Here is a 26,646-nt window from a genome sequence, read left to right as displayed (position 1 = left end):
TTAACTCTTTAAATTTAATGATTTGCGGGACATATAATATTTTGATAGGAATTATTATTGTAAAAAGCAATGGATCGAGAATTGTAAAATCATAAAATATTGTTTTTTTACATTTGCCATACTAACCAAATGTAAAAAAACAACGTTCTATTTATATAAATTATTTTATAAAAAGTATTTCTTTTAAAAATATACGATTCTGTTAACATCATAATGAATCACCTAGCAATTGAGTCCGAAAATCCAACAGTGCTGCTGTGCGGACCGTTTGAAGCGATTCGAAGATTTCTACAAAGAATTTAAACCAGAGGTTAAAATTTTATAGCAAAATGTTACACCACTTGGATGGTAGAAAACAGTTCAACTAAAGAGTCAGTTTTTTATTCTTCAATATTTACCGAATGACATAAGAATGTGAGTTTTCAACTATTTTGTTTTTTTTGTCGACCAGGCCAAACTAAGTAAAAAAAAATATCCACAGATATCCTCGGTACCTACTCTAAAAGTGTAGTAAAAAATAAAAATTGTCTATGGCTGTAACTCTTGTCTATGTTCTTCTCGTGAAATGGCCGCTTAAATCGAGCTGTCAAAAGATAGTATTATTGTTAGTACATTTAATTAAGTATTTGCCTTTGTTATAACTATTCAAATAGCAATATTACCATTTTCAAAGGACGCAAAAATAAAGGTACCTAATTGTATATAGTTTTTATGTCGTTTTACAACACAACAATACATATTAATGTGAGGTTATTTGTCAAGTGACTTCTATTTGCGACATACGTCGTAAAGCTGCATAAAGCGATGTCTGTATTACGTTTAAATGGGCACTATATATTGAAAAAATATATTTTCACTCTAATTTAGTGCAGAGTGATAAAAAAGTTACATAAATGTAACGTGTTTCTGTCAAAACTTCTCGCGGTATTCAACATTTAGTGGACACGTGATTTTTCATTATTTTTTACAAAATCTGTAATGGCGTTTTTTGAATTATACCGCAACCACTGATGTATAGTAAAAGACACGTTATTCCCTGATCACGTATAATAAATAGACACGTTATTCCTATAGAATCAGCATCTAAGATATTAAATTCACATCAAATTATATTTAAACATTAGCGTTGTCACGTCGCATTAACATTACCGTGCGAGACGCGTAGTAGAGTAAAAAAGCCTAAAGCTAGGGTTTCCTAGGACAGCGGTGCCCGTATTTTAACGGCCGTAGTGAACGGTGATGCAGTGGACAGCCGTCGTAAAGGTGATTAGAGAGTGGTTTCCTAGGAAAACGGTGTTAAATGGTGTTGATAACACCGTTTTCCTAGAAAACCACACTCTAGTCACCTTTACGACGGCTGTCCACTGCATCACCGTTCACTACGGCCGTTAATATACGGGCACCGCTGTCCTAGGAAACCCTAGCTTAACTGTCTATGCATGTTTACTGCGAATTTAAAGCTGCATGTCGCGCCCTTTTACGCTGCTTTATTTTTACTGATTGCTGCGCATAAAAAACTATTTCCCACCAAATACGAGATAAGTTCCGGAACCTCAGTTGAATGGAACACAAGATGGGTATTTAGTGCCGCATCTAGTGTGTACATATAATGTCAATGCTTGAAACGCCATATTCTTTTTGCTAGTAACTCGTCTATTTCGGTCTATTTAATTATAAGTCATTGTTATTCCTATTCAGCATTGCCCTCGACAATTTGAGATAAAAATATAGCAAATAAAAATGTACACAATAAATATGCGAATACTTATTTATGTGAGAAAGAAATGTATCCATATACTTACATGGAATATCAATAAATTTCGATGTTTAAAATGTAGCCATAAAAATATTTTAGGTTATAAAAAAGTTGTAGTTCGTATTTTTTGTTTCTGTGTAATTCGTTACCATAGATACAAAATTTTGACAGCTGTCGGGGTTTTGGAATATGAATTTTAAAATATAATTAATTATCTACTTATTCCGTAAATTTGATTGTATTAACGAATGAACCGATTTATTATATGATTATATGTTTTGTTTTTCACTTTGACAGTGCAATTAAAACATTTTTTCATCACATACGATTATTTATATTTTTCTAGTATCGTCACGCCTGATCACGATAAAGGCCTTTAGAGTATGAAGACACGGATGCCAATTACCCTCGAATTGAAATGTCATTTTCTTTGCGATAGTAAAAAGCCATTTATACGTAGACAATACAATATTGTTTTGTCCTAGGACTCGACCATTGTCCACGTGTACACGTCCCGAGATATCGTCACCGAGATAGACGGGTAGGCGATCTCCGCGGAACTATGATTACCCCCACCACTGCGCGCGGCTACCAGCGGCCACATTGCCCTCGCGCGAACACGTATGGGCAGGACCTTGTGACAATAGTGATTTGCTTGGCGAGAACGTGTCGTTCTCAAAAAAAAATTCTACCGAAAATTGTGGCATAAAAAAATCTTTTTATTTTTTGGTTCTTCTTTTAACAATTCAAATACATCTTGATATAAAATTAATAGTATTTTTCGTAAATTTGCTTGTAACAAACGCCGTCGTATTTTCATTTACGCAGCGCTCACGTGTAAATTGCGGTCGAATTGTTGTATTGTCCCAGCGTTCTGTCCTGTGTGGTCGAGGAGAGCTGGAACAAGGCAATATTGTCATATCTATTGTATTGTCTATATGTAAACGGCCCCTAACATGTCTATTTAATTGCACGGCATTGATCGATATAATGAACTAAATTTCCTTCTGTGATAGTGCGTAAATTCTTATTGTATGTTAAAGCCAAGAGAAATGCCTTCCAAAAATTAATCATTATCATCATTCTATTTCTAAACCAGGTAAGAAAATTAGTCTTACATTTCAGGTGCCAGTCCAAGGACTATGAAATATTTTTCTGTAAAAACGCATTTTTAATATAAATATTTGATGTACGCAATGTCCGGAATCGAACCCTAGACTTTTTGCATGGCTACAAAAAATTACATTTAATAATCGCAATTCAATAATTATTCCACATGAACAATGACATTTCTACTGTTTTATTTAAACGGTCGTAAATATAAATAAATTTATCCGTGTCCAGGTGGAAGAAAAATGTAACTCTGTGTGTGAAATAAAACCAGAACTTGTTTTCGACTATTACTCTTAGATAAAAATCCTGAAAAGGAAATCGAGTGGAGATAAGTCTGCCTCGTAGAATAATGCTTGAGGTCACGGGTTCATTCTGAATTATTTATTTTAAAAGTTCATTGCAATATTTCACTGCTGTCTACAAGTTTCTATGTTTTGTTATTTTCGCGGTTTGATTGTAAAGAAATATCAAATATTCGCTTAGTTAGTTTTAAAAAATTGATAGTAATTATGCGAAACTGGAGAAAGATCCAAATCTTTATAAACAGTTTCGGGAAAGAATTGAGCGCTTTCATTGTAATATTTCGTTTTCTATTGCTGGCACCCAAATCGTAAGACTGATACCTTCACGTTACAAATTATCGACATACCCTGCATTTGATGTACCGACGAAGTGTCCTATGACTCATTGTTGCGGAAAGGGAATTATGATGATGATAATTAAATAAAACTAATACTTGTAAATATTGGAAACAGACATTGCACTTAAAGTAGTAAAACGATAAATTTAAATAATTGAGAATGTCATAAATATATTATATGTGTAGGTATAGTTACACTTAACATTGTTAATACGGTACATAAAATAAGTTTTCGTTGGATGACTATTGTATGTATTATCTCTATTTTCAGAATCAACTAAATTGTATCTAAAATCTAGTAGACGATTGAATAAGCGATGGAACTAGCTTCAGTGTATATCAAGGCTGAATCAGAGACTGGCGATATCGGCAATGTAAAAGGAGATAACCATAGTGGGGAAGGAGCGTCATCTCCCGATAAATGCGAGGAGCCAAGTGTTGCTGCTAACGTTAAGGCTGAACCAGGAATAAGTAGTATTGATCTACAAAACAGTATTCTCTGTAAAGTTTTGAGCAATATGCCATATCAGAGTGGAGGTTTATCTTTTCCCGCTAGAAAACAGGAACCCTTTTACCCAGAAGTTCCTATTATAAAGCCCGAACCTTACGAAAATGATGATAATTTTGACACTAGTGAGTTGTCCGATCCCGAAACAAACCAGACTTCGCATTTTCCTGCACTTAAAAATGAACCGGGAACTAGTTCTGAACCACAGTGTAATGTGCAAAGTGATGTAATGAACTACCCGAATATTCATAATCCTTATCCTGAAATAACAAAAGCATTTTTGGAATCCTTTCGCAAAACTGGATATAGTGAGTAGTATTCCTTTTTTTTATTTTAACGGATGAATAAAGAATATAGTTATTTGCGTGAAATATAACCAAAACCCTGGACGAGTGTTTCGCCTCCAAGCGAAAACCTTAAAAAAGGAAATCGAGTAGAGATTAGTCCACCACGTGGTTGATTAGAGCTTTTACTACCATATCCGAAATTCCAAGTTCAATTCCTGGTAAGGTCGATATGAAAAATGTATTCAAAAGGGTGATTTTCACTGAAATATTTCAAACTTTCTGAATGTAACAAAAAAATGTAACTTTTGGTAATCGTTGATTTTATTAAAAAGTGGGAATGGTTTATCGGGAACAAAAACATCAAACTCGAGCATTCTCTTTAAAATTTATAAATATATTTTTAATTCACTGTAATTCTTGCCACTAATACATATATATTTTGCAGGTTTACATTCGAACAGCATGAAAGCTTCGTATTCAGAAAAGATAAATAAATTAACTTATTCTGCCCCCAAGAAAGTAACATACTCTTGCACGATGTGTAATTATTCATGTTCGCAAAGGGGGAGTTTGAAATCACACATATTCACTCATACTGGTGAGAAATTGTTCTCATGCACAGAGTGTAAATATTCGTGTATTCAAAAAACGGATTTAAAAAGGCACATGCTAACTCACACCGGGGAAAGACCGTTTTCGTGTTCTACCTGCCAATACGCATGTATTCGGAAAACGGATTTAAAAAGACATATGCTTACTCACACCGGCGAAAAACCGTATGCGTGTTCAAAGTGTTCTTTTACATGTTCACAGAAAGGAAGTCTAAAGTCTCACATGTTTATTCACACTAGAGAAAAACCATTTTCTTGCACGGAGTGTGATTATAAATGTTCATTGAAAGGAAACTTAAAATCTCACATGTTAACGCACATAACTGAGAAACCATTTGCATGCTCTGAGTGTGAATATACAAGTATAAGACAAAATGATTTAAAAGTCCATATGATGACTCATTCTAACCAGAAACCATTTTCTTGCGCAGAATGTAATTACACATGTTCACAGAGAACGAGTTTAAAATCTCACATGTTTATTCACACTGGTGAGGAACCCTTTTCTTGCCAAATGTGTAAATTTTCTTCAATTCGAAAAGCAAGTTTAAAAAGGCATATGCTAAAACATTCTGGTGATAAAAAGAACATACGCATAAAGAGTTAAAATACTTGTTTTAATTTTCTGAAATAATTCAAAGTAGCACATGTTTTTCATACTGATGATAAATCATTCCTTTGCTGTATATATATATACAGATAATTGAAGGAGGATTTAATTTGTATTAATTTGTCAAGATCTCATGCAAATGATATATTATGATTAGAATGTAATCTAAACTATAATAAAAAATATAATTTTCCACCTTCATAACTTAGAAATTGGCATAAAACTTAATAGTACGACTCAAAAAAAGCTTCTTGAAGTTGCAAGTTTGGTTAAGAAAAAAATAATTTGGAAATGTATATGTATTTCGCCTTCTAAATAAATCAAAATGTCATTGACCTAATATCAATATCGACGTATCCCAAAATTAGAGAATTAACTATTTGATAACATTTTGTCAACATTCTTGTTTACGCAAATACTATGTAATTATTTACCTATCTATAAAAATCATAATGCTATGTAAATATTGTAGATGGCAGCTGGTTAATTTTCATTGGATAACAATAAAACGAGATAATTAATCCCTCGTTTCTACATTACTTTTCAATTGAGTAGTAGGTATCTGTAGCTTATAAATAGAATATAATTATGAATAAAACTTTATTATTATTTTGATTTTTTTTATTTATTATGGACGACAAATTTACAGATGGTGGCAGTGGTGTTTTTATGTTCAACTTATGTGTTTATAAAATACGAAACCGTTTGAAAGCGTATCCAACTGATGTCTTTATAATAATTGCGTACTTGAAACCACTCTCGTGTTCAGAGTGTAAATACACATTTCGAGAGAAATACGAAAAACAAAATGTTCGTCTGCGATCATTCACCTAGAAAGTGAACGCAGCACTCAAATGTCGATTGATCTTATTTACTTTCAAATTCAATGTAGCAAAAAGGAAATAATAGCATAAACATTTTATGATAAAAACTGCAAATACATTATATTTAAACAAATAATTATTCGAATCTCATAATATTATGTCAATTCATTCCAACGAGAACCCGTACTTCCATTCAGTGAATTCATATAAGACCTAATATCAAAATTAAAGGTAATCTAAAGAAACATCATATGCATACGAGCGAGATGCCGCTATATGTGAATGTAGATGTTCGTTAAAATTTTCTTTTTTTTAAAATCGCAAATGTCAATTTTCAATCAAATTTCTCTGTGCAAATATACAATTATTCTAGGTTTAAATATGTGTTTGCATTGTGAGCACAAAAGCAGTTTCCCCTAGACGTGACATGTCTACATAAAAGTATTTGAAATCGCGTACAACCATGATCGGAAACCGCTTTTATGCTAACAATGTAATTACACGTTTAATCGTAGAATAATTATAAAAATACGTACCTACAAAAAATATTGTTTACTCACAGTGGCGAGAAACCACTTTTACGTCTTGCTTGACATGTGCTGGCATGTAAATACCTACTCGCTCAAGAAGTCTCTGAACACACATTTGGTGATTTATACTGGGGAAAAACCGTTTCAATGTAGATAAGATTTGTTCCTATAAACGTTTTTATAGATTATTTGAAAGCGAACACGTTGAGATAGTGATGAAAAAAAATTCCAATGCCATTCACACAAGATAAAAACCATCAATATTATGAATAAGAACGGTGCGAGGACGCAGCCTTGCCTCGCTTCAGTGGAGACCCCGAACTAATTAGTCAAAGATCTGCCAAATCTCATACTACAATTGCTGTCTACGAGTTACACTTTGATAAAAGCCATGATCTTGAAATAAATTCTAAAAGTAGGTATATTTGTTTGAAAAGGTGGTATTAAAAAAAATATTTGCTGTTTTGTTCTGGTGAGGGTCCATTATACTAATGCCACATAAGTATGTATATTTGCGTAAAATCTTAAATGTCACGTGGCTGTGTAACTAACAAGAAACCGTTTTATTGCTCTGAATGACATCACATATATACAGCTAGATGACGAAAGCTTCGGGAACAACAACCAACGATTACTTCAAAGCGCTTTTGGCACTTTAACATACAGTTATAATGTTAAAAGTTAAAAGACACGTTATTTCCATAGAATGATTTATATGGTTATTTGTTATTTAAATAATAGATGCATAATGTGAGCAAATATTGCGTTGCCTTCAATAATTACGAAAAATAATGATCAGTAGAGATACCAAAAAGTAATCATTTGTAAGTATTTTGACATACAATCATTCATGTAACAAAGAGATGTATAAATATTTCTTAGTTCATATTTATTATTTATTTCTGTTTGATTCGTTACCATAGATACGATAGAAAAACGATTAATTCATTACCATAGAGCTGGAAGCTGTCAGTGTTTTTTTTATGTAGTACTTTTAAATTGAGACAAAAGTCCTTAAATAAATAAACTATTTTTTTATTTAATCCGTAAATATCCGGTAATAATCCGGTTGTTAATACAATCAAATTTACATTAATATGAATGGAACGACATTCTATCTTTATTGTTTTCTATGTTATAAAGTATTAAAGTATTTTCTCACCACACGCAGCAACATTATTCTTCGCAGCATCATGTCTGATCACGACGAAAGCACGTGATATAATGAAGGCAAGGAAGGCAATTACCCATGAATCAAAACGTCATTTTCTTTGCGCTTGAAACGTGTCTATTCAGCAAACTTATTCTGTCACAATTTAATTTCATAAGCTCGTGCGTTTGTCGTATCCATCTCACTCTAATGCAATTAAAATCGTATTTCGCTCTGGTCCCTCTGATGCGATACGAATAAATATTTTTCATTCCTTTTTGGCACCTAATGGTGCATTGGGCACTGCATTGGTACACCAATCGCCGTGTATCTTGATCATTTTTGTTACATGAAGGTAAGATGAGGAGTCTTATGCTTTAGGAACCAGTCCAGGGAATATGGAATATTCCAGTGTAAAAACACCTTTTTGAATAAATATTTCCTATCAACCATGTCGGGAATCAAACCCGTGACCTATTGCATGGTAGGCAAATGCGCTAACTTCTACGCCACGATGCCGACACCTTTTTTATGTACTTTTGGTAATCAATACAATCTTTCATTGAGAATTCATATTAAGCATTCGTTGACTAGAAAAAAATTCAAGGAAAATAATTTTACTCTTTTTTTCGTTAAATTTGTAATGAAATTAAACTAAAAATTATTTGATATTTTTATCAATACAGTAAAAATATTGTTACATATATTTCGATAACACACCAAGTGCTTATACATGGTGTTCTTTAAACCCTGTCACATCCAAAACCACGTGAATCAGTATGAGCAAGAAGATATATTGGCACATTTAAATAATTTTTTAGAGCAAATGTTTTTTTATTTATAAAAAAACAAATGGTTGCTTACTTCTGCAAGTGAGAAGCGAGGGGGCACGGCCATGTGGTTGGCGGTGTATCAGACTCCCTCCTCTCCCCTTTCCGTTTCACCCCTGCCAAAGTAAGCAACCGTTTGGTTTTTTTTTACATAATTAAAAAAAAACATTCAAAATGTTTATTTTAATGTGCCAATATGTCTTCTTTCTCATACTGATCATTGTGGTTTTGGATGTGACGGAGTCTAAAGAACACCCTGTATTGCTTACAATTCTCACTTTTAAAACATTTACGTTAACTCAGTAACGCCTTCCAAATATTAATTGATAATATAACATGCTTTTCTAAATTTGTTGCAAGAAAAGGAAAACAGTTTTGAAAAGGGAATATAAGTCTAGACATTTACAGAGCGTATGACTCAGAGTGTAAGATTTACCATTTCCTCAACTCTTCCATCTGTCAACTTTTGTGAAGTAAAAAATCTGAAACCTTTATCGTGTGGATGAGATTCATTTGCCTGAAATGATTCACCTACTAGGCAACGCCTGATAACCATTTTTGAATTGTTTATACATCTTATACCAGTCAATTTTATCATCAATGTTTTCAAGCTCTTTTACTTCACAAAAGTCAACAGTTGGAAGAGTTGAGGAAATTTGGATGTTTCAACATGAGCAGAATGGTAAATGTTACACCGTGTATGAAGTGGCCCCTTAAACCGGCCAATGACAGGTCATAACAGGCCCAGTTGATGCCTAGAATTCCATATTCCCTTCTTAAATACGTTTTTCCTCTGTTGCAACCAATTTAGATGTTTATGAAGCCTTAAGGAAATAATCCAGCCTGTCCAAAAACATTGGGACATACTCAAAACATTGTTATCATTTTTGATTTAAAACACTTTTGACTCTCTTGTAAACAGTTAATCTTTTATCTACGGAACTCTTTGATTAAATTTACTTCCTTTATTGTTTTCGGAAGCTTAGTTTTTGATGAATACGGGGCAGTTGGTTATCCAAAGTAAAAGAAATTGTTATTGTACCAAATTCCATTCGAAGAAAATTGGTATTCAAATAAAAAGTAACACGCATGTTAATTTGTTTTCCAAAAAAGCAATTATTTAATCAGCTGAATAAATAAGGGTACTACTATTGTTACTCTATTTTAACGAGTCAATAATTAAGAGCAGAACCGGTGCGGCAGAGCGACCTTAACCTTAAAAATACTGTAAGAAAAAACTCTCTAGAGAAGCCCTTTAGTTCTATTGCATAGAACAAAAGCATTCCAAACTTTTGGTTTGGTTTTTAGTTTAACAACAAACGAGTAACGGACAGTTTCGGTTAGTGCTTGCAATTCTCGACCCTCGGCACTCGTACCTACGGCCCGCGGTATTGCTGTAAACTGTAGCTAACTTCGTGGTCGGCCTCGTGGTGTAATGGTCAGCGCGTATGCCTACCATGCACAGGTCTCGGGTTCGATTCCCGACATGGTTGACATGAAATATTAATTTAAAGAGGTGTTTTTACACTAAAATATTTCATAGTCCCTAGACTGGTACCTGGAGCGTAAGACTGATCATCTTATCAAGATACACAGCGATTGGTTTACCAATGCAATGCCCTGTGCGCCATTAGGTGCGGAAAGGGAATGATGGTGGTTAATTATCATGTAATAGTTTTTCTCCGTATAGGTGACTCTATAAGCCAATCGCGTGTGATTACTCTTAGCACGAGTCACTGTGTGGTACCCTGAGGTTAGGAAATGATCGCCTATTAATCACTGTCTCTTTTCATCTTGTTAAATGTATATATGTGTCTTGCTTAAGCTAGATTTTCCTAGAACAGTGGTGCCCGTATCTTAGCGGCCGTAGTGAACGGTGATGCGGTGGACAGTCGTCGTAACATTAACATAAAATAACATTTATCAACACCGTTTTCATAGGAAACCACTCTCTAGTCACCGTTACGACGGCTGTCCACCGCATCACCGTTCACTACGGCCGTCAAAATACGGGCACCGCTGTCCTAGGAAACCCTAGCTTACGTGATCTTATTAGATTACACCTGTCTCTCTCAAATTGATGTAATATTTATTTTTCTCATGGCACTCGATATTTTGTCGTTTTCAGAGATCCTGTTGGATAAAATATTCCATTTAAAATCTAATTTACCTAAACATATCACATAACTGTTTATTGGAGTACTCACCATAGTGATTCCTGGGAAAAGATGACCAGAGTGGTTTCCCGTCGCCTTCTCTGGCGGATTTTTCTGTCGGGGTTTCCTCCCCCTAGCTGGTTGGTTCTGGTTTTGAGGCGCCAGAAACTCGCCTTTCACCCTCCCATTGTGTGATCCCATTGCCCAGAATTCGTAACGTGACGCTAACGAGTTGGACTAGTCAGTAGTGTTGCCGGTGGAATGCAACTGGGCGTTCGCACCATTTTATAGAATCACACCCTCCAGCAACATGTGACTCACTGCGACCCTATTGACATTTCGAACCCCACTAATTGATTAAAACATATATTTTTTTAATGTTTTACCGTTAGAAATATTCATCTGAGATTTCGCGGTCTGGCTCTGAAACATAGTGTATAATCATTATAATGACTATTTCAGAACTGCGGGCTGCTTTTATATAGTTTAAATGGTTACTATTTAACCAAATTTAATTTCATCACATATTTCATTCTTGCTGTTGCTGTTTTATAAGTAAGGTATGTATATTTGTTTGAAAGTATAAATATACCACAACATTTTTATCCAGTTTTGTGAATAAACACGATATAGTCGTTGCGCTGGTAATATCTTTTAAGTAACATTTTCAAAATTATTTTTTTTTTTTACATATTTTTAAAATTATAACGAACAGAAAAATTACGTGATTTTATTAAAAAAATAAGTGTGTTTTGTAGTGATCGACTGAAGTTTCGGTTTCTGTCAAAAATTGGCCGAAATTTCAGCTCAGCCGAAACCTGTGATCAGGATGTGTCGGGTTACATTATTGGCATCTGCACACGTCGGGCAGCGTTTTCGATTCTACCCACCACTGATTTGAAATATTTTTTACCAGCAGACTTTTGAAAAGTTTTTTTACATTTTTTATGGAAGTATCCCAAATATACATTACTATTCATTTATAAAAAAATAGCACAATTAGAGACATTGAATTGTTGTTAATTTTTTTAAAATTTTTTAAATTTTTTATTTATTTCTTAAGTTAGCTTATATTAAAACTTATATAAACTATTATGTACATTTACATCATCTATATATATTTACATTTCCTTACAGTAACTTATACATTTTTAAAAAAATTCTTTCAGACACTTTTCATTCTTCATACATTCAGGCATCTCATCATACATTTTTAAACCCTTATACATCAAACAATTTTGCGACTCAGCTCCTTTCAATAATGGTAGTCTTATTTTATCCTTTTGTCTAGTAGCATATTCATGACAATTTTTGTTACTTACAACTTTATCCTTAAAATATTTTGGTAATTTATCGTGAAAAAATTTATGTATAAATATCAACATATTAAATTTAAGTCTCCTTCTTACAGATAACCATTTTAGTTCATTCACTCATTTTTTTTACATTGCTATATTTATTTTTCTTAAGAACTATTCTCATCGCTTTATTTTGTAAAATTTCTAGTTTATTTAAATTTCCTTCGTTTGCTAAAAATAATATTGTTGAGCAGTAATCTATACGTGGAAGAATGATTGTTTTGTAAATTAGTTCTGCAGCATCTTTATTTAATTTATTTCTCAATCTACTAAGGAAAAATATTTTTTTTGATATTTTTTTATTAACGTGTTCAAAATTTGCATTTAATTTGGATATTAAATTATTGTATTTCAATTGTCCAACATAAAAAATAAAAATCAGATTGATTTGGTGATTTGTTGACTGTAATTCTAACATCTTTCGTATTTTAAAAAAATATTTTTTATTTATTAAGGAAAAACAACAGTTGTTTTATAATAATCTTATATAAGAATACAAAATATAAAAAAATAGTACATACATCCAGTTAAAGTTTTTCACAAATATAATGAGAGAACATGTTACACAGTAAGGAGAAAAATAATATATTATTTAGATTTTTTTTTTTAAAAAGAGCTCGTAAGAAGGTTAAGGGATGAGGAAATAGAGTGGAGGAGAGGGATTTTCATAATATAGTTGACCAATTCAACATTTTGATATCATAATAAAATAAACATATTTAAAGGAACATAAACTTATTACACACTGACAAATGTTTCATTTTACAGTGTTTCATTTATATACATATTTATTTATATTTATATACATATTTGTAATTCTTTTATAGTAGTTCAGACCAACGCTCAACTTATCTATAACTAACTACTTACCCTTCCCAGTATCTATAACTACCTACTTACCTTTTCCTCCAGTAACAATAATTCTGCGCGTGAGTGCCGGTAACGACATAAAAATGGCAGTACTAATCGAATATCAACCGAGTAAAGTGCTTGACAAATATTTCATCGAGCGAGCTGTGCCAGCGTCTATTTAGACCGCCAGCTCCATACAAGCTGTGCCAGCGTCTCACGACCGCCAGCTTCACCAAGGTTTCAGCACACATCACGCCTCATCATCAAGAGGTCAGTGGAGTTGCGCAACCTTGCTTCCCCAATGATACAGTCGACTATCTAAATTTTCCTCCTACTAGGACGAGGTATTTTTCACACCTAGTCCACTCCTCAACAATAGTTAAAAAGTAAGCGTTCGTAAAGCGTACATCGAAAAACTGTTACATATAAGTTATATGTGGAATAAAACAACAAACCGGGGGTGCAATTATGAATATTCTATATCCCCTAGAGAGTGGTTAATCTGAGAATATGTATTTTTTCCATGCGACTAATTTTTACGTATATATGACCAAACTGATGATTAAACGTCAAAAAATATGAACACGTGAAATCAAAGATGATGATTTTCATTTAGAACATTATTGCGACCTGACATGACCCAAAACACTTAATTAGGTTAAATTGACCAAACTGTTTTAATTTTATTTCTGTTTTTGTGGCAGTTTTATCCACCATTTGACGTTTAATCATCAGCGTGGCCATTATATGAAGCATAGTGTCGTCGCATTAAAATATAAAAACGCTCAAATTAATCACTCTCTAGGGGGTAGAGAAGATAAAAAATACCACCAAAGGAAGTGCTAAAAATAAACCAATTTAATCATTAAATTTATGCCGTTTATTAAATTGCGTATTGTACTATACGTTTATTTTAATAAACTCGAAAGAGATTTAATCATAAAAACGAAGAATTTTGGGCGATTTGAACTGACTTAACTTATTTTTAAAAACAATATTTTGAGTTTGTCCAAATTTTTGTAGACAAGGACTGGATTCAACTCCCTGGGAAATAATTCAATCAGATAAATCTCACTCGCATAAATAAAGGTTTCAGCTCTTTAACTTTAAATACATCAACAGATGAAAGAATTGAAGGAATATAGATGTTCAAATATGTGCAGAATGGTGAATGTTACACAGTGTGTAAAGTGGCCAATTAAACCAGCCAATGACAGGTGATAAGCCCTGTAGATGCCTAGACTTCTATGTTACCTTCTCCAAAATGTTCTTCATTTCTGTTGTAATATGTTAATGTTAACAGCTCCCCAGGGAGTTGAATCCAGTCCTTGACTACAAACATCTGAAAATTCTCATTGCATTTTTTTGTTTTAGGAGCACCTATAATATGGAAATCTTGCAAAACATTAACCGTTGGACTGCACTGGCTGTGTTGATATTTTTCTGTGTTGTGGTGCGTATTACTTTTATTATAACCGATATGATTTGAATTTTCTGTCTCGCTGGAATAAAGAATACGGTTTTTAATGAGTCCTACTTGCGACGTAATGGTTGTGAGTTGCAATATTTAAGGCAAATTATTTGAGGCGGACAAAGGCAACCTCTCCTGGCTCTTGCTAGAGCATATAGGACATGCTCGACGGATGTACTCCCGCTTCTAACGAGCTTGTCCCCTTTAGATCTTGAAGTAAAGTGACCATCCGTTCAAAAAGAAAGCGTTCCTCTGTTATTGGTGGCGTTCGTCTACTCCCAACTGAAGGAATGTCTCAATCAGATTTAAAAAAATGTTCTGAAATCCTCTTCTTGATGTTTGGCAATCGCGATGGAAATCTTCCCCTCCAGGGAGGGTTACCTTTCTTTTTTTTCCTTCAATCCTTCATCGCTTCAAATCTCAATACTCATGAAGTACAGTGAACAGAAGTTATATGGAATAAAAGTCTCTCCGCTGTATTGTTTTGAGTCTTTTCAGTTGCCTACGATAATCAGAAATGTGATCGTATTTCCTAAGACCAGAAATATACCTTATCCATGTATTCTGAAGCCGTTCAAATTTATCGAGTTGCTACTACTACTACTACTACTACTACTACTACTACTACTACTACTACTACTACTACTACTACTACTACTACTACTACCATCACGCCATTTCGCCGTAGGGGTAGGCAGAGAGAATGAACCGCCACACACGTCTATCCTGGTATACATTCATAGCTTCTTCCACATTCATACAGCCCTTCAGTTCTGTCTGCTTTTGACATGACCAGACTTGAGATTTTGGTTTATCTGATCATGCCACGTCTTCCTTAGTCGTCCTCGTCTCACGTTGCCGTTCATTTTCGCCATATGTACTTGTTTTACCATTCTTTCGTCGTCCATTCGTTCTACGTGACCAAACCATCTCAGAGACCCTTTCTTAATCTTATCAATTATACTTGACTCAGATTTACACTCGTCTGATTTCATCATTCGTAATTTCCCACACATTCTTTTAAGAGATCGCATTTCAGCCGCGTTCACTCGGCTTTCATCCTTCCTCTGCCAGTTCCATGTTTCACTTCCATACATAAGTGTTGGGACTATAACTCCGTTGTGCATTGCCAGTTTAGCTTCGATTGACATATTTTCATTAGAAATTACTGTGCTTAGTACTCTGTTCATTTTGTTGCCCGCATTCACTCTTCTTTCAACATCTTTTTCTACTCTTCCATCTCTTGAAAACATGCTTCCCAGATACACAAATTATTCTAATTGCTCGAGATATTCGTTGCAAACGGTTTAAATCATTCATGGAAACATCAACGTAATGTATAAAACAACAAAAAGTAGTAACGCTTGAACGAGTGAGCACCTACCCTCTAGAGAACGTTCAGAATCTCACTGCAGGATATAACAGTTGCGGGTGGATGAAAGGGTTTTCGATCCCATCAATGTTTTATTTAAATAAAGTTTCTTCACCTTTTTTAGTTTCAGGAAATCGATTCTCAAGTGTACAATACAGGCATACCATGTTGCAATTGTTCTTATACAATCCCAAACATTACAGCTGAAAACAGGAGTATTGTTTTAAGGTAATTATTTTCTTTGATTGATATCTTAGGAAATTCCCGTAAAACAAATATTAAAAATATTCAAGATTGTTATTGAAAATTCTTGTTGGAGTTTCATTGTTATTTATTACAAAAACAAAAGAAGATTTATATTAGGTATTAACATAAGTTGCGTCCATTTTTTTTTCAAATTAAAAAATGACCAATAAAAGTAAAATAAAATGGGAAAAATGAATTATATTTAAAGTATTAACTTTGTGGGCAAACATTTTAATTTATGTTGGTAAATATTACTTACCGACTTTTTACGTCTTCCGGTTTCGAGACGTACCCGTCTCATCGTCAGGACATTCACTACACCAACATGCAACAGGTGGCCTCCGTGGTGTAGTGGTCAAGACGCTTGATTCACGCACGGAAGGTTCCGGGTTCGATTCCCGGTGAGAACACAAAAATTAAAATGTGATTTTTCTCAAGCCTGGGTGCTCTGTGATGTAATTCACCGCTGTAATTAGGCCTCCTGGCCTGTTGTGGTGCAAAAAAAAATGTTAAAAAAAATAAAATGCAAAGACTAAAATACACTATCACCTACCGTCACCGTAGTATACATAGTATTTACAAAAAAATACATAAATTACATGCAGAGTTAAAGGGGATGCAAACACCACCATGTCCAAACATGCACTAAAATTAGGTTAATAATATTTAGCGATATGTCGCAAAATTTGAAAGGGAGATGTTAAAAAGGGAGGGGCTAAGCGGTTGAACATCACTCGATTGGTTCATTTTTAAATAGAAAAGTGGGCTATATTGAAAAGATATTGGATTTTTTAGTATTTGCATGTTGGTGTAGTGAGTGTACTTATATTTATTAACATTAATTAAAATGTTTGACCCTAAAGTTAATGCTTTTAACATACATAAGATTATGAAAATTCAGGAATTAAATCTGTGTTGCGGTTTATTTCGTGTAAATCGAATATTTATATTTAATAATATATAATTATTGTTTGTTCTCTCATATTAATATTCTCTGAGTTATTTTTTTAATTACCCAGTTGTGCGGATACATTCAGGAACATTTTTGCATACCTAACTCAAAAATGACGATTTATATGCCATGCTCAGGTGCGTTACGTTTTCTAAAAAAATAAATATTACTTGTAAATTTAAGCTTATCTGATTTTCCGTCACAGCGGTCTTGTTCCAAAGATTTGGGCTAAACTAAATTTGGCCCTGACAGATCTTGGATTGGAGTATGGAAATCTTCTGATTGAGATGAGTAAAACTGGTGATTCTACCCGAGAGTCTAATTTTGCGAACGTTGCTTCGTTTAAATACTTACGATTGATGCCAGTTATCGACCAAAAACCCAATCTTTGTGGCTATGCACAGGTGAGTGAAATTTAGAAATGCAGAATATAAATTGAAATGATTTTTTATTGGACCGAAATAACATTAGGTATGAGGCGTTAAACTGGGACAACATATGCGACCAGAAACCCTTGAGCAATGCTTTAATATTATAAAGGCATGATACTCTGTAATTGCAAGAGTATTTTCCTCTTATTATAAAAATTATAATTATTAAAAATAAAAGTGTTCGTTTTAAAAGTACATATTTTATTTTTATTATTTGAAGTTTTTTTTTTTTATTGATTTAAACAAATATTTAAGTGAAACAAAAGAAAAAAAGTTAACGATAAACGATACACATACGAGATATATATTTTTTTAACATTTGTATTTTATTTTTTTATTAAGTCTAAAATATAATATTATAAATAACATAATACATGTATTTCTTTAACTTATGTCTAATTATCATTCAAATATGTACTAATTATTAACATTTCCTAACAATATATGTACAATTGAAAGCTATATGTACAATTGATCGTTTTTTCAACGCACGGTATGTGCTCTACATGGCAAATTGAGTTTTTTTTCAAGCCAGTATAGAGACACATTGAATGCCTGAAAAAAACTCACTAAACACGCTAAAAATCAGCTAAAACAATGTAAAAGTTTTATCGTTTTTTTAATACTGTACTCTATTTTGAATATTGATCACCAATTTCAGTTATTTATATGCAGTAAAAAAAATAAAAATTATAAACTATAAACAAATTATAAATAAGATCACCTTCAGGCTTAATTCTGAGGTGTAATTTTTTAAACGAAGATTATTCACGCGATTTGACGAGAATCACAAAAGCCCCCTCCGGAAAAATTACGTTTCAAGCGAATGTCGAGTTTTGAAAAAATGGTCCTCAAAAATAATTGTCGTCCAACTAGACGTGATTCTGACCTAAGGCTTTCAATTGTTGGTTCAAATAATGTTTACTTGCAGTTCATAAATGCATCAGCAAAATGCTTCAAGGAAGATGATTCAGAGATGCAATCAGCTCTTAGTCTGTATGAAGAAATTATGAAGGCTGTGAATGTTCTTACTGCATTTTACAGTAGAATTGCTTCTGGATGTGACGGAGTCAAGTGTGAAAAATCCTCCAATCCCCAGGTAAATTCAAATCCATTAAAAAACAAACAAACAAACCATCACGCCGTTTCCCCGTAAAGGTAATCGGAGAGAATAGAACGCCACATCACTCTATCTTTGCATTAAAATCTCGCTTACTTTACATTTATAGATCTTCTCATGCACGCGCGCCAATTATTCCGACTTTTGCCATATCCATCATCGTCTTTGCATACAGACCTCGCTTCCTCTACATTCATACATCTTCTCATGCACGCAAGCCGATTATTCCTACTCTTGACATGTCCATCTTCAAGTATTTGATGGACTTGATCGTGCCACGTCTTTCTCGGTCTTCCTCGTTTTCTGCATCCATCAACATTCGCATCGTAGATACTTTTAGCCGTTCTTTCGCTGTCCATTTGCTCTACATGTCCAAACCAACGCAGCACCCCTTTCTTGATTCTGTCGATAATGTATGTCTCTGCCATACACAGTTCACGGATCTCGACATTTGTGCACCTATCATACATCGTTTAACCACACATTTGCCTGAGGGATCGCACTTCGATAGCGTTTAACCTACTTTCATAATTATTTTTCCAATCCATACTTTGCTCCCGTACATTACAGTTGGCAATAGAACTCCATTGTGAATTGCTAGTTTTGCCTTCTGCGTTAAACATTTGTTTCCCAAAGTAGATTTCAGTGCACCGTTTACCTTGTTCTCGGCACTCACCCTTCTTTCAATATCTTTCTCAGTCTTTCCATCCCTAGTTAACATACTTCCCAGATACACAAATTTTTCTACCTGATTCAGAATATCTCCGTTCACACTGATCTCACATTTATTTATATTTTCATTCCTTTCAAAAACCATCACTTTCGATTTATCAACATTCATAAGCAAATCGCTTTTCTTGCATACTGTTTTAATATTGTTTTTTATTTTGTACAACTGAACTCATTATAATTTTTTATTTTACATTGTAAATGGCACTTGTGCCGTTTAATAAATAAATAAATACCGTAATATTCTCAATAACAGACACTTTTTTGATCAAGTTTTTGATTCCTCAGCTTCCATCCGCCAAATGTTATAAAAACGGCACAGTTTACGACTTCAAGGGGATCTGGGATGAGGTCACAGATACTGATGGTCTCATGTTTGAGCTAAAGAACTTGGTCACCAAGCTGTACAAGTCTCGGGTGTATTCAGATAAGTTCCTGGCAGCTTTGAGTTCATACGCCATGACCACCAGTGGAAGCAGACTGTACTCCAAAACTAATTGGAACTTGATCATCGAGGTAAGTTTTTTTTTTAAAGACATTCATTTCGGATGCACGGATTCATTTTTTGGCAAAAAGTAAAAAACTATATGTTGATTTGCAAAAAGCGTATGATAAAGTAGGTAGAATGAAATTGTGGGGCGTTTTGGAAAAGTATGGAGTAAACAATAAACTTATACGTGCAGTATCCTCTCTCTATGAGGAGAGTTTAGGGTGTGTAAGAGTTGATGAGGGATTCACATCTTGGTTTGCGATCTCAAAAGGCGTGAAACAGGAATGTGTAATGTCACCATGGTCGTTTAATCTATACATGGACAACTGTATGAAAGAGATAGAATGTAAGGGTATTGGAGCAAAAATGGATTATTTTTTAGTAGGCTGCTTGTTGTATGCTGATGATGCAGTTCTGTTAGCAAGCAGCAACGAGGATTTGCAAAAAAATAGTCTTTAGAATGTATGATGTATTTCTGGAGAGTGAATTGGCGATAAACGAAAGTAAGTCAAAAGTGATGGTTACTGACTGCATAATAAATGTAAAAAACGAATGTCTTGAACAAGTAGAAGAATTTGTGTATCTAGGAAGCATGTTTTCAAGAGATGAAAGAGTAGAAAAAGATGTTGAAAGGAGAGAGAAGGCGGGTAACAAAATGAACGGCGCACTAAGCACAGTAATTGCTAATAAAAATATGTCAATCAAAGCTAAACTGGCAGTGTACAACGGAGTTTTATTCCCAACACTTATGTATGGAAGTGAAACATGAAACTGACAGAGGAAGGATGAAAGCCGAGTAAACGTGGTTGAAATGCGATCTCTTAGACGAATGTGTAGTAAATCAATGTATGACAGGGTTACCAATGATGAAATTAGGCGAGAGTGTAAATCTGAGTCAAGTATAATTGATAAGATTAAGAAAGGGTCTCTGAGATAGTTTGGTCGTGTAAAACGAATGGACGACGAAAGAATGGTAAAACAAGTATATATGGCGAAAATGAACGGCAACGTGAGACGAGGACGACCAAGGAAGATGTGGCATGATCAGATAAACCGAAATTTTAAGTCTAGTCATGTCAAAAGCAGGCAGAACCAAAGGGCATGTATGAATGTGGAAGAAGCTAGGAGTGCGGAAATGGCGTGATGGTAGTAGTAGTAGTAGCATCCATTCCAATATTGAGCATGGCCAAATTTTAGCGCATACTGGATATACAATGCCAAGGAATTTTGATCAGATTCATCGTCATCATTCCCTTTCCGCACCGAATGGTGCATAGGGCACTGAATTACAACAAAAATCGCAGCGTACAATGATAATTTTTGTAACATGAAGGTAAGATGATCAATCCCACGCGTCAGGAGCCAGTCCAGGGGATTATGAAATATTTTAGTGTAAAAACAACTTTTCAAATAAATATTTCATGTCATCCATGTCGGGAATGGAACTCGAGTCCTCTTGCGTGGTAGGCAAACGCGCTGACAAAATATGACGCCAAGAGCCTTGTGTTTATTTGGGATACAAAATAATAGAAAGTGGAAGCATGCATATTATTAAATAATATAACAAATAAAAATTATAACGTAATCATGAATTTAAATAAGCATTTGGACAACACGCTTAACAGTTCTTAATAAATCTATGTAATGTCTCGCAGCAGTATCCTGGAATGGTCTCTTCTCTTAGACAAAATCCAAACTTTTACACTTCTTCTGAACATGGCTTTTGTTTTGAAGAACTTAATATGTTCATCCAAGACATCGAACACTCTTGGGGCGACACATGAGAAATTTCCCTGAGTGAAAGTCGTATGTGTTTTTGGTATTAAATAATTCAAATTACAGGAAAACCTTATACGATCATTCCGCTGGTATCTTCTTTTGTATTCAATTCAATTCATTTATTAAAAAATAACATATACATTACAAACATACATTAAATACGTCCATATTATAAAAAATATAAAAAATACACGAAAGAGACTCATGTCAAAGTAGTAGGAGAATAAAAACCGGAGAACCGCTTCGGATACATGGAACAGATCAATATCCAGAGCAATGTTGTTCAGCATAGCGGTAGCCCTTCCAACGGGCAGGGTGGTCCTGTATACCGGAATATGAAACAATCTATGCTGCCGCTGTCTTAGGTAATTATCATACCGCGCATAAATCGAAAAAAATGTGTTGTCAAATACACATTCCTTCTAGACTCAAAACTTTTGTTGCCAAGCATACCCTGGAGAAACTCAGTGGGGTAGAGCCTAGGATAATACCCGCACTCTCTCATGTAGAGATATCTCAGAAACTTCTTTTGGATTTTCTCTATCATAAGAGAGTACTTCAGTTCATGTGGCCCACAAATCATCGAGCCGCTCTAGAGTCTACTTCGCACCAAGGTGTTGTAAAGAGTTCTTAGTGCGCGGGTATTTTCGAAAACCCTGACAGTACGCAGAAAAAATCCTAACATCTTCAATGCATTACCACTGATTGTCTCTATGTATTCATGAAATGTCAGGGTGCTCACAAATCTAACGCCCAGATCCTTAACATTCGATGTTCGCGATGATCAAGTCCTGTGTTTTGAAAAAGAATTAACAATTAAAAGTTTAAATAATGTAAGTTCTTTAGATTTGTTTGAACTCTTTTCTCTTAAGTGTTTAATTATTTTTTAAATTCATTATTGTTTAGTATTAATATTTACATAAAGCATAAAGTAAACTTTAAAACTTTCCTTTTGAAGCACTTTCGGTTTCCTTCCTTTTTTTTTCTCTTCCTCTTTTTAAAAACTGCTATTTTCTTTTATTTACATTTATTTTATAAATGTAAATATTAATATTTGTTTTATTGTAATTATGTGAAAGGTTCATGGAACCGTAAATAAATAAATCTTTATCCACTTTTGGATAACTACATAACGTGTATTAAAAAAATCACTACTTTAGTGCCGTAATCTAGGGAGAAAATATGCGGGAATACGTTTATATATAGTTGGAAAATTTATATGGTGCCATTTTTGTGAAAATCACCTCAAGGGCGCTGTACAATTAATAAATATCCCAGTACGTCTTGCAGCTACAGAGCGCATGGACGGTTGGGATTCTAGTTCCTCGTTTTCAATAAAGATCAATAAAAAAATATAACAGATAGGAGCTAGATTACAGGACGTCTTGCAGCTACTAAGCGCATGGACGATTGAAATTCTAGACCCCATTTACAAAATTTAGGTATTTTAAAGTTGATATATGAAAGCTAGATAACCAATCATTGTGCAGCTACAAAGCGCATGGACGAGTGGGAATTCTAGCAAAGTTAGAATGATATCAATAAATTTACAAAAAATAGAGCATAGAAGTAAGTTTGTCAAGTGTTCATGCTAAGAAGTAAGCAATAAAAAACTAAATAAATAAAACACTGTATCAACTCCATGGTTAACAAAGGGAGATAGATGTCCGAAGAGAATCTAGAGAGATACCGTCACCATGTGGCCCACTGGCAGCTGGAGAATTTCTGGAAACGCACGTGTGTAGACTGAGGGATTATGCCTATTGTTCCAACGACTTGGTGTCCATTTTGGTCCGTATTATTTCATTTTATGAGACGCAACATTCCTGTTCAATTCACTTTTTTACATGAATATTACACAAACGCGTATATGAGCGGTTTGATTTATCATTTTGTATGTTATTAGAAGGCAGATATTTAAAATATTATGTATTTATCGTTTGTATGAAAAAAAGACAGAGCGCGTATCCCTTTTACAAATTTTCAAAGTCAAAACTTCCTGTCAATTATTAAAAAGTGGTTTTTAAAAATGCATTACCAATTTTTTTTAGGCCATCAACCTGCAGTTGAGTCCACAAGTTAAGCAATTCTGTTGCTTCGATCGACTTAAAAGGATTTCAGATTTGTACAAATTGTACGATGCGGACATTGCTCTAAAGACTAAAAATGAGAAAAACTATTTACTAGCAACTAAATGCAAAAACTAAAAGTTACCTTGGCATTAAAAAAAAATTAATATCAAATAAATAATTTTGTTTATTGCATAAAATAATCTTTCTTTATTCATCCCTTTGTTTACTTTTATTCCAATCATATTCAATATTATGTTTGTCTAGTGTTTCTTCGAAATACCAGATTCTGTCTTATTTTTATCAACTGACATCTTATCATAGATAGACCACCTTTCTCAATAGTCAGATTTGAGACTGGCATATTAAAACAGATCGGGTTGTGGTCCTGTGGTTAGTGTCTCGGACTCACGGACCAAAGGTCTGTGGTTCGAATCCCACTCTACCCCAACTTGATTCCATTTTATAATTGTGAGTTATTTACAACTCGTTGAAAATGGCCCTCAAAATGAAATATTTGGGTATATCATAAAAACGCAAATATTTATTTTCTAAAAAAAAAAAAAATATTAGAGGAACTGCGACGTTTTATTGGCTTCCTGCTATATCTACAATAAGGAACTTCAGCCCACGGGAAATTGGATACAATAAATGTTTTCTTGCGCGCGGTTTAAATTGGAGCGTTAAATTGTAAGGCAAATTTTCCTAAAAATGTACGAAAAAAAGAAGACATATTGATGAAAACAAACTTTGAACGACGTCACTGGTTCATATGAATCAACCAATGATGAGAGAGTTATGGATGATTTTCGGTTTGCTGGCCGTCAATGGACCAAAGGGCAGAAATGATCGAGAATAAGCGGTGGAAAACATCTGAGACGTTACACGGAGTCATTTCAGAAATACAAAACTTAAAACAATCGTATTGTTGATAATAGGATATATTTAATAATTGAATATAATTTTGTTCTTGGCTTGGCTTCTATATAGCGAAATAGTCTATTAACAAATAAAAAGAAAAAAAACCACTGAACTTCCTCATTACTCAACATTATCGATATTTATATTATATTATATAGTTAAGATTTATAAGAATTGAAAAAATGAAAAAAAAATGAGACCAAAGCCCATTTTTTGCGATGGTTGATAAAAATTTAAAAAACTGCCCAACGTCTAGAATAACTGCCTCGTCAGCATTCATGGTACGAACGAAAATTGACATTAACAAATTCAAGAGTAACTTTGTTGGCACTTCATCATCAGCACAACCTAGCAGTACAGTGATTCATCAATAGTAACAATTGCAGTGATTTGTTCCTCACATTCTAAAGTAACATTATATTGTTTCTTGATTGATGTTATACAAATATTGCATTGTATTATCTATGTTTTTTATTAATCATTGTGACGTTTACGCCAAGGGGGAGGGATTTTGCAGACAATGCATACCCCTACCACGCCTACACATATGTACGCGTATAACCGCTGAAGTCAGATAGAACGAGTCACATTCAGTCAATGGATACCCCCTATCACCCTTACACATATGTACACGTATAACTGCTGAAGTCAGATAGAACAAGTCACATTCAGTCAATGCATACGACTACCACGCCTACACATATGTACCAGTGGCGAGCCGTGATTTATTTCATAGGTAATCTATTAAAAATGTTCATTAATTTGCACTACATATAAGTACTTACATAACATGTAAGTAATGTAATTATAAATGACTAGTTTTTTTGTAATTCTGTGAAAATCAAACAAACAACAATTATTATTAACCACGCGATAAACGCAGTTTTATTCTACACTATTTTAATACAATACTTGAACAAAAGTTTATTGACAAATACTACAATGACATTCCGCAGATATTTCCATTATGATCTGTCGTTGACAGTACTGTCAAGACTCGAGCACTGGCCAATTTATTTTAAAATTAATAATGCCTAAAACGGCCACTGCGAACGCCACCTGTCCTTTGTGATACATAATATGTCAACGGTATCCCATCAAAGAAAAATAGTCCTTCGGAAATAATGTTCGAAATACTAGTTTCCAAATAGAGAATCTTCTAAAAATATTTGTAATCTGCAAGTTTGTTTTAGTACTAAAAAAGCCGACTTGGGTTAAAGACGAAAAATACAGTGTACTTTTTTGTATGGAAGAATAAGCTGAGGTAATCGGCTAGTTTCATCGTTCAGTAAGAATGGGCTGGGCGCTGGCGCTGGGCGCGCTTCATAGATATTTTTGTAGAAAGATATGAACGGTGATTTATAATAAATGACAATTGCTTTTTTTTTTTCCCATTAACATGGTAACTATAATTTATTATTATTTAAAGTCAAATATAATGGTAAGCTGTGCATAATCGCTTACTTTGACGATTCGCCCCTGATATGTACGCGTATAACTGCTGAAGTCAGAACGAGAACGAGTCACATTCAGTCAATAAAGGCGCGCAATACACGCGCATTTATATTTCTCCGTACCTCACCAACCCTTCAAACAATCTTTCGAATTCTGAACCAAATCATCAAAGATCCTAGAACTTTGCACTAGAGGTGGTTGAAAAAATATGAAACAGTTATTTTAAAACAATATTACGAAAATAAATCAATCTGTTGCTGTAAGGAAAAACTAGTCAGGCTATTATCAATTCACAATTTAAACCTTGACTGCTTTTTTGTTTCAGAAACAGTTTAATTTATTTTTGTGAAACTGTTTCAGTATCTGGTTGTATCAGATTGTTTGCC

General features: G+C 33.9%; 1 protein-coding gene and 1 long non-coding RNA gene across 2 annotated transcripts; both read left to right on the top strand.

The window, feature by feature from the left end:
- Positions 1 to 551: 551 nt before the first annotated feature.
- Positions 552 to 6,138, top strand: LOC148284234 (uncharacterized). The gene is made up of 3 exons (XR_015825381.1): positions 552 to 688; positions 3,781 to 4,325; positions 4,750 to 6,138. It is a non-coding gene; the product is annotated as an uncharacterized LOC148284234 (long non-coding RNA).
- A 7,220-nt stretch (positions 6,139 to 13,358) lies between these two features.
- Positions 13,359 to 24,062, top strand: LOC148284233 (uncharacterized). The gene is made up of 7 exons (XM_088242451.1): positions 13,359 to 13,611; positions 14,600 to 14,678; positions 16,193 to 16,296; positions 17,472 to 17,670; positions 18,629 to 18,796; positions 19,835 to 20,062; positions 23,867 to 24,062. Exons 2-7 carry the CDS (start codon positions 14,613 to 14,615, stop codon positions 24,020 to 24,022), a joined length of 921 nt encoding a protein of 306 aa, XP_088098577.1. The 5' UTR covers positions 13,359 to 13,611; positions 14,600 to 14,612; the 3' UTR covers positions 24,023 to 24,062.
- The last annotated feature ends 2,584 nt before the right edge of the window (positions 24,063 to 26,646 follow it).

The sequence above is a fragment of the Micrasema longulum genome, unplaced genomic scaffold, assembly GCF_059751315.1.
Source record: "Micrasema longulum isolate JH-2025_06_02 unplaced genomic scaffold, ASM5975131v1 h1tg000139l, whole genome shotgun sequence".
NCBI lineage: Eukaryota > Metazoa > Arthropoda > Insecta > Trichoptera > Brachycentridae > Micrasema > Micrasema longulum.
The sequence above is the reverse complement of the archived record's forward strand: the minus strand, read 5'-3'. Positions and strand labels throughout refer to the sequence as shown.

Coding starts and splice junctions, on each gene's coding strand:
- LOC148284233 (XM_088242451.1), top strand. CDS start 14,613: ATGGAAATCTTGCAAAACATTAACCGTTGGACTGCACTGGCTGTGTTG. Junction 16,297..17,471: donor AACAGGAGTATTGTTTTAAG/GTAATTATTTTC, acceptor TTTCCGTCACAG/CGGTCTTGTTCCAAAGATTT. Junction 18,797..19,834: donor AAAAATCCTCCAATCCCCAG/GTAAATTCAAAT, acceptor TTGATTCCTCAG/CTTCCATCCGCCAAATGTTA.